The sequence below is a fragment of the Chionomys nivalis genome, chromosome 24 (genome assembly GCF_950005125.1).
Source record: "Chionomys nivalis chromosome 24, mChiNiv1.1, whole genome shotgun sequence".
NCBI classification, from domain to species: Eukaryota; Metazoa; Chordata; class Mammalia; order Rodentia; family Cricetidae; genus Chionomys; species Chionomys nivalis.
This window is the reverse complement of record NC_080109.1, coordinates 12,396,747-12,405,923: the sequence shown is the minus strand read 5'-3', so window position 1 is coordinate 12,405,923 and position 9,177 is coordinate 12,396,747. Positions and strand designations below refer to the sequence as shown.

The following is a 9,177-nucleotide window of genomic DNA, read 5'->3' as shown; positions in this document are numbered from 1 at the left end:
GCTTCACCTTCATGTATGTTTTCAATAGTAATACGAGAAAAGTCACAGAGACAAATGGTAAAATACAACTTTAGGCTTGGGTTCCCTTGCAAGTCCAAATGTTTTCCAGCTTATGTCTGTTGTCTACAGACTTCAGGCGTGAAAAGGAAGACTTCACCGCATGGATTCAAATCTTAGCACTGCTGCCTGCACTAGCTAAGATTCCCTGTGCCTCAGTTTCTTCTTGTAAAAAGATGAGAATCGAATCAGTTATTTTTGTAAGACTGTGACCAAAATATCTGACAGGAAGGACTGAAGGGAAGAAGTACCTGCTTTGGCTGGTTGCGGAGCGCACGGTCCATGGTCCGCGATTCTGTGTTTCTGACAGGACCGTGTGATTGACAGACGTGAAGTAAGAAAAAGACACAAAGAGCCAGATAAGACATAACCCCATAATTCCACCCCATCCTAAGCCCCACCTCCAGTGACCCCTGCTCCTGCCAGTCTTTTACCTTTTGCCGCCTCCCAATAAGGCTATCCTATGAGCCACTCAGCAAGGGATCAATGTATTGATTAAGCCAGAACTCCCATGACACAGTTGTCTCTGAAGCATCATCACAGATGCTTGTCCCCAGTTCACAGCCGCAGGGACCTTACAGATCCTAGCTGCTATGGTTTTCTTCATATTGGCCTTGTTACCCCTTTTCAGGGGGCCCACCCTGCTGAGTGCTCCTGGCGGCTGACAATGAGCTCCTCTGTCCACGTTTCTGTGGACCTCAGAAAGCACACATCCCTCTCTCCTGGGCTCTCAGTGGCTTCTTACTGTTGAAATGATTGCCTCTAGAGGAGGTGGACTCTCACAGCTTCTGCCCTAGGGGCTAGGGGCAGTCAGACACATGACCAGCCCGATGACCAAGCAGGCCTTCCTCCCTCTGCACACCCAGTGAGACTGACTTGGGGGTAGAAATGAGTGAAGTCCCAAGGGGACCTCCTACCCCAAACCTCCAAAATACTTGTCATTGAAAGCTCCAAACTCACACCCCTGCTGGGGTGTTATCCAAACACACCCATGCAGCCTGGGGTGTTATCAAGTCTTAGCCTGTTGCCCTACTGGGAATCCCTTCTGTTCTCCTTGGTTCTCCATCTTAATCTGGGGTCTGGGCGTTTCCATCCCCGATTGGTCCTAGCCTGCCATCTACTCCCCTGGATCTGAGTTGGACCCTTGGCATCTGGTCCCTACATTGCTGATCATCATGCAAATCCAAGGTTATCTCTCTGCTAAAACTCTGGAAAGTCTAAGGATGCCATCCCCAACCCGGGTGACGGCCTATCTCCACCAGATCACAACTGGGCAGCATTCCCTGTTCCCATCTCCCCTTTTCGCCTATTGTGTTGATTCCCGTTTCCAGGACTGGCTCACAATCCATCCCACGTCAGTCATGGAAAAGCCTCCTTGCAGATCCAGGAGGCTGCAGAAGCCCTTGCCGCCTCCTAGGCTCCTGCAGAGCGCTAGGCTTGCTCTCTCTGGGCCTTTTTTCCCAGGATGCTGTGTAGTAAGCTGCCAGAACTGAGTTCTAAGCCATATATAGCCACACCGATTTTGTCACTTTTTATGTTTAATGCAGGACACTTTTGCAAAACAAATCGAGTCAGACTCAGTATCCAAGGCGGAGACAAGTGAGTGGCGCTTGCTTCTTCCTCCGAGAGCGCGTTGGGCAGCGTGCTGTGCAGGGCATCTAGACTAAGGGGGTTGTGGGGCGGGACAGACCTGCTGCAGAACAAGAGCGGCGACTCGCGGGACCGCGGGAGGATTTCGCTTTCGCTCTGAGTGCGGTGGGGTGGGCGGCGGTCCCGGAACCTAGCAGACGGGCACTCCGAGAGTTAATTCGAAAGCGCCACCCGCCCCCTGGGGACGATCTACGCACGTGTCCTTGAGAAGCTCATGTAGAGACAGAGAGAGAAAGCAAGAGACGCTGTCCTGGGAAAGTCCTGCTTGGTCTCCAGACAATTATAAAAATGTGTCCCCTGGGGTTAGTGTTCCAACAGCCTCACCTCCAGCATCCAGCTGCCTCGCTCACTGCCAGCCCAGCATGTGTCCTTCACGCTGTAAGTAGCCCAGGGCCCGGGACCTGGGTGATAGAATCTAGGAAGGTGACCTGCGAAGGAGCAGGCAGGAGCCCTGGATCCGCTAAGGGAGGCTTAAGGGCAGTCAGCAATTGCAGGCCAGGAGAAAGAAGATGGGAAGGAGGGTTTTGTTAGCTCTCTGCTGCACCTGGCATGGTCTCTTCATTACAAAACAGGCCGGGCCCGTTATGCCCATTTCAAAGAAGAAAACTAAGGAACAGCTTTGGAGCTAGAGTTAGGAAAATGCAGATCTCGTCCAGTCCCCAAACAAGATTTAGGGAGTCTTGCTCGCTCTGACAGCCCTGAGGAAGGGGTTAAAACATAAGTAGAGGGAGGCCAATACCCAAAAGAAATGATTGGAAGAGATGACCAGAATGGCGGAAGACAGAGGCAAACCAAACCATGCTGACAAGCTCCATCTACTCCCCCACCCCAATTTCCCTTTCAGGCCTCCTGTTTTTGGCTACCCTTCTCCTCCTAATCCACCTCAGTTTGGCCAGGGCCACACCCGTCTCCAGGCCTGCCAAGTGTCTTGACCAGTCCCAAAACCTGCTGAGGACCACCAACCACATGCTGAAGAAGGTGAGTTTCTTGGGTCCTCCTAGCTTTGAGACTCCCCTGTGGAAAGGATTTCCATCTGGTATCTGCTGCCCCCTCCCACCCCCGCAGTTCATGGGTAGCCGGCAGGAGCGGTAGAGGAAACTTCAAACCTCCCAGATAGTATCTAGCAGAAACTGTGTCTCCAGAGGAAGAAAGGATGCTAATAAATTATATCAGCATCAGTTTGGACTGGGTCTTTACAGAGGAAAGCGGCTACCCAGCCTGCCTTGTGTATGGCTTTGGGTCAGGCGCTCCCTGCTTTCTGCTTCACTGCAGGATGAACAGGGAGACAGTCACTAGGTGCAATCTCTGTTTCACGAGCTTTAAAGATGAATTAGATCTCTTAATTAGATCTCCTGCTGCTCATCCAACACAGGGATGTAGCTCCTTGTTGGATGCACGCGTCTCAGGGAGGAATGTGGCATCCCGTGTTGTGTCTGACCTTCGTTTTTCTGGGGCAAGTGTGATCCGATCTTATTTCTAGCTCTGTTTGTTTTTCTCAGGTTTCATATTTGAATGCACCATATTCTTTTCTGTTGTAAAATCGCTGCCGCTTTCTCTCACTGTTGCTCACTAAGCTACAGCAAACGATAGTGTGTCCGGGACATTCTGGAGCTACTAAGGCTGTGGCTTGGTGGTAGAGTTCTTACTAATTGCGGATGAGGACCTGTGTTCCAACCCCAGCAGGGCATTCACTCATAAGCACATAAGAATGGAGGAGGGAGGGCGGAGAAAGGGAAGGAGGGAGGGAGGGAGACCCCTCCCTTCTTTCTGCTGTGTTTTAAAATCTTGAGGAACTTCTAGCTTGTTACTTTATGACTATGCCAAGATGAGCTCCATTCTACAAAGCCTCTTTGAAGAGGTCTTTCCTTCTCTCTGGTCTTTCATGTGCCTCCAATTGTTCCTCACTGCCCAAACAATTGTAATTACATGCAGGATTCTAGGCAGGAAAGATGGCTCAGTGGTTAAGAATGCTGGCTGCTCTTCCAGATGAACCCGAGTTCAATTTCTGCCGTTCCCATGGTGGCTCACAACCATCTGTAACTCTAGTCCTAGGGAATCTGTCATTTCCTGGGCTTCTGTGGGAGCTGAGCCCTCCTGGTACACAGATACACACACAGGCAGAACACTTGTACACACGAAATTTTAAGATGAAGGAAAAATCTTAAGGGAGGCTCCCTCAGGAAGGCCTGCCGAGATGAGTGACTGTTTTCCTCAGGGGAGTTTTGGCATGGAGGCGTTGGAGAAGTTCAAAGTCGACTAGACGCTCCCTGGAAAAGCCCACTGTGCTACTTCCAGACAACCGCGCTGCCCATCAAGACATTGCAGAATTCAGTCTTGCCTCAGTTTGGGTTACTATTGCTACCAAGTCGAACTTGGACTCCAGTCGGGCCGATCGCTATCCCTTCTTTCTCACTTCCCTAGTTCCATAGTTGAGTGGGAAGATTATCAAAAAGCTGTTGACGTCTTAATATATTGTGTAATTCTGTTCCTCGATGTTTCCCAACCTACCAGGGGGTAAGACAAGGTCCCTGCATACTGTAAATTAAAACTCAACCAGTCTTTAGGGCTTGCAAGTTTGTTACAGCCATCAAGCTGTGACTTTAACAGTTCCTCTTTAGAAGTTAGCCTTGAAAAGGATAAGCACACAGCGCAACTGCTTGGCAAAAGGAAAAACAACAGTATCCCCGGAAGCAAGCCTCACAGTGTGGTGCTGAGGCTGATTAGCGCAGCCCGCTCTAGAGTTCACTGGGTGGAAACAGTATCCTGCTGGCAGACAGCCTAGGCAAAGGGGGAGGGGAGGGAGAGGATTCGGTGGCCTGTTTCTTCACATCTTATGAAATGTATCAATTTCCTACAGTTCAAAGAGATGACAATTAAGGGTGGCCAGCTCCGGTCCTGCTGGTACCCCGGGATGCTAACCTCAGAGGGAGTCAGCTCTCTTGCTCAGAGTACCTCCTCAGCTTCTCTTGATGGTTTTCACAGGCCAGAGAAACTTTGAAAGATTATTCCTGCTCTGCTGAAGACATTGATCATGAAGACATCACAGCGGACCAAACCAGCACACTGCAGGCCTGTTTACCACTGGAACTTGCCAAGGTATGGAGAGATCTTTCCCGCAGAAATCATTAAACACAATTAAGAATTGTGTATCAAAAGTAAGTGGTCTCCAAACATTAACACATAGCTAGCAAAAGTGAGATTTTTGGGGGAAAAAAAGTCACAATAATATGAAGGCTTCAACAAGCTGAAGTATATACGCAATAGCTATGATAGTATATACCTTTAATTCCAGCATCTGATGGGTAGAGCAGGCTAATCTGTGTTAAGTTAGAGGCCAGTCTGGGGTACATAGTGAGTTCAGGACAGCCAGGGCTACACAATAAGATTATGAAAGAAAAAAAAAAATGAGGCTGGTGACGCTGTTAGTAAAAGTGCTCACTGCATAGGAGCGAGGACCTAAGTTCAGATCCCCAGCACCATATAAAAGCTGGGTGTGATGGTTCCACATGGCTTCAGTGCCAAGGTAGGCAGAGAGAGACAGGAGGATACCCAGGGGCTGATGGGCCAGCAAGTCTGGCTGAACTGTGAGTCTCAGGTTCAGTGAGACACCCTGTATCAGAAAAAAATAAGATGCAAAAATCACTGAGAAAGATGCCAAAGGTAGTCCTCTAGCTTCCACCTGCACACACACCTGCATACACACCTGCACACACATACTTGCACACACACATACCTGTGCACACTCATGCACACATGAATTCCTACACATAGTCGCACGAAAGTCATTATGATGCTGAATTTTGTTATGCTTCTTGCTGTAATGAAAAGTTTTAATACTAAAAATTAATATCCTCGGTGTATATTTTTTCCTCTAGAACGAGAGTTGTCTGGCTTCTAGAGAGATTTCTTCCATAACAGTAAGTAAGCAAACTAAAGGTTCCTTCCCCACGACCGATTCATAATACTGATGCCGGCTTATTCTTTCCTCTAGAGAGGGAGCTGCCTGCCCCCACAAAACTCTTCTCTGATGATGGTAAGATACAGCACTTTCCTCAAAGGCAGCAGCAGGATGTAGTTCTAACCCATTCCAATGGTTTCCTTCCCATTTGGTCCCTTCACCTAGACCCTGTGCCTCAGTGGCATCTACGAGGACTTGAAGATGTACTGGGCAGAGTTCAAGGCCATCAATGCAAGTCTTTTGGATCACAATCAGAATCAGATCGTTCTGGATAACGACATGCTGACAGCCATCGAAGAGCTGATGCAGGTAAGGCGTCCTCTTATCAACGCTGGTTCTTTCTCGTGCTGAAGAGAGGTCCTTGAGGAGATGCAATAAAATCAGCTCCTCTTGGGTCGGGAGAGACATGGACATGCCCCCTCCCCCATGAAAAGCCTTGCAAAGTTACATCTGCTAAGACCCTCTACAGTCAGGGCAAATGCAAGCAGCCTTCTACTTGTTGACCTCATGCTATGCACCGGGCTCTTTGCAAATGGTTTTTCTCAGGCCATCCCCACAACAAGCAAAAGTGGTCTGTACAAAGAAGGACAGCGACACTTATCCAAGATCGCACAGTCTGCAAGAGGCAGAACTAGGGTGCCCTGGAAAACAGAGGGTTTTTTTTTTAATCCTTTTTTCTCTTAAGGGTTCGTGATTAGGCCTGGAGAGACAGTCTAGTGATTGAGAGCACTAGCTGTGTAACTATGAGGGCTTGAGTTTGGCTGGGAGAACATATGTAGTCTTGAACAGAATGTGGTCTTGAACTGGCTTGTACCTCAAAGAGTGGACACAAGAGGATTAATGAGGCTTTCCTGCTCCAAGCCTAGCCGCGAAAACTACAGGTTCAGAGAGACCCTGCCTCAAAGGAATAAGATGGAGAGTAACACAGGACCCCCTTCTCTGGCTTCTGCTTGTTGTAGGCACAGATTATATATCTGTTACGTGTGCATATGAGTGTGTGTGCATATAACACGCAAATATACATGCACACATGTTGTTTTTAAAAATATGCTGAATGGACGGTCAAAGGCTGCACACATATACATATTAAAACATTGCTAGGGAAACGTGAGGGTTATAATATTGAAACAAAATGTAAACAAAATGAAAAGTCATCTATCATCGAGGGAAATCCAGTGTTACTCATTTGTGGGAACTTGCTGCATAATGGTAGCACAAAGCATAGAAATATACACATAAGAGAGGTGAGCGCCTTGGTAACTGGGGCATGAGGCGAAAATATGTTCAGAAGTCACTGAAAAGCAACTGATGTCTTTTTCCTTTCATACATACTGTCTTTGTTATGGTTTCTGTGTCTTTGACAAAGTATCATAACCAAAAGCAAGTTGGGGAGGAAAGGGTTTATTTCTCCTTGTAGCTTGTTGAGAGTCCATCATCCAGAGCTATCAAGGCAGGAACAGACGCTGAGGCTGTAGAGGAGTACTGGGTGCTGGCTCGCTCACCTTCTTATAGCACCCAAGAACACCAGCCTACGGTGAGCTGGCTCCTCCCACATCAATCATCAATCGAGAACGATGGCAGGTTTGCCCACAGGCCAGCCTGGTGGAGGTGGTTTTCCCAGTTGATGTTCTCCTCCTCCAAAACGACTCTAGCTTGTGTCGAGTTAACATAAACTCGCCATCACATTATACGTTGCCAGATAACTTACTTGAAAGACAGCAACATGTATACAGGTGTCAAACAATCTACCATCCACAGAGTTGTAATTGCTACTGCATATGCGAGACCAGAAGCCAAGTGATTTGAGTGGGAGACAGAGGCCTCCTAGGCACTAGACAGCTGTGCCAACAGAACTGATGCCTGTTTTTCCTGTTTGAAAATGGGGTGACTTCACACACCCCACCTCTCTCTTGGGATTCTGCGGAGCAGACAAGAATATCAAGCTTCATAGAGACATAAGTTCTTGTTCTGTGTCACCAAATCCAAAGGGGAACTGGGAATGTATCAGGGGTAGAGTGTTCGTCTACTAAGTCAAAAGGAACAAATGGGAAACATGCTGCTGGTTTAGCTAACACAAATAGCATTTCTACCTCCAACAGGTCTGCGACTAATAGACCGCTCTAATCAATAGAGCCCCTCAGCTCCCTCTTCTCAAAGGACTGGAATTCGAATTCTTTTTTTTTTTTTGGTTTTTCGAGACAGGGTTTCTCTGTGGTTTTGGAGCCTGTCCTGGAACTAGCTCTTGTAGACCAGGCTGGTCTCGAACTCACAGAGATCCGCCTGCCTCTGCCTCCCAAGTGCTGGGATTAAAGGCGTGCGCCACCACCGCCCGGCAGGACTGGAATTCTTAACACAACCTAAAAAACTTAACTAGCTATTGCTGCAGAGGCCACCTCACACATAGACTCTTACCTTCTCTGAGACAAGCCCTAAAAATTACTTTTCTGAGCCCTTTGGGGGTCTTTTGGAGCTCATTCAAGACCTCAGTGTGCTTGCAAAAGAGCATCTCTTCCCTCTGTCCCTGCAGGAGCATCACACCAGGGTTGATGTGGGGTGGGTCTAAGAGCGTACGCGGGACCAGGCTGCAGGCTCTGGACTGTGCATTGGCCTCGTCTGTTTTGTCAGACAACGGTTTCCATTTTTGAAATTGTAGATATGTGACCCTTGGTGTTTCTTTGTAGTCTCTGAATCTCAGTGGTGAGCCTCTGCCCCAGACACCTTCCCCGGGAGGAGCAGACCCATACAGGGTGAAGATGAAGCTCTGCATTCTCCTGCACGCCTTCCGCATCCGCACCGTGACCATCAGCAGAGTGATGAGCTACCTGAATTCCTCCTGAAGAGCGCAAGCCCCTCCCCCTTCGTGCCCTTCTTACAGACATATGAACCAATGAAATTTTAATAAGAGGCAGGTTAAGAACCAGGAAGTCTTGGCCTGGCTGAACCTTAAGCTCCTATCGTAGCCTCACAGCCCTGTGGAGGTGGCACAGCTACCTCAGCACGGTCCCCTCAATCATGTCTCTCCTATTTACTATGCACATTGTTCATAAGTGTTCATGAAAATCTTGTTAAGGAGAGAAAATGTCCTTTCTGAATAGTCAGCAGTAGAGCAAGAACTGATAAGCTATTATTTTTTTTTACCCAAGTGTTTGTGAGAACACTTATCACCACTTATTTAAAAATATTTATTATTATATTTTATGTTCATGAAAGTATATGAGCTTATTTATATTTATTTATGTCCTATTTATTATAATATTTCTTCTCAAATGAATTTGAAATGTTCAATTATTATGTGGTTCCAATAAAGTGATACAAGCATTTCGCACATGTCCTTGGAGTGTTTATTTATTTATTTAAACAGAATCTCACTGTGTAGACTAGGCTGGCCTCCAGCTCATGGAGGTCAGACAGCCTCCACCTTCTGAGTGCTGGGGCCAAACCTGCGCCTATCTAACTGGAGTAATTAAATGGTCCAAGATATATTGCAGGAAAACTGTTAGTTTGTTCTCTAT

General features: G+C 47.6%; 1 protein-coding gene across 1 annotated transcript; it reads left to right on the top strand.

Annotated features, from left to right (window-relative positions):
* The first annotated feature begins 1,955 nt into the window (after positions 1-1,955).
* Il12a (interleukin 12A) lies at positions 1,956-8,919 on the top strand. The gene is made up of 7 exons (XM_057757241.1): positions 1,956-2,085; positions 2,552-2,685; positions 4,690-4,803; positions 5,583-5,624; positions 5,699-5,740; positions 5,831-5,974; positions 8,347-8,919. Exons 1-7 carry the CDS (start codon positions 2,070-2,072, stop codon positions 8,500-8,502), a joined length of 648 nt encoding a protein of 215 aa, XP_057613224.1. The 5' UTR covers positions 1,956-2,069; the 3' UTR covers positions 8,503-8,919.
* The last annotated feature ends 258 nt before the right edge of the window (positions 8,920-9,177 follow it).

What these genes read in the sequence shown, in the direction of transcription:
- Il12a (XM_057757241.1), top strand. An exon ending in CCAACCACATGCTGAAGAAG is followed by an intron (nt 2,686 to 4,689) that starts GTGAGTTTCTTG and finishes TGGTTTTCACAG; the next exon opens with GCCAGAGAAACTTTGAAAGA. An exon ending in AAAACTCTTCTCTGATGATG is followed by an intron (nt 5,741 to 5,830) that starts GTAAGATACAGC and finishes CCCTTCACCTAG; the next exon opens with ACCCTGTGCCTCAGTGGCAT.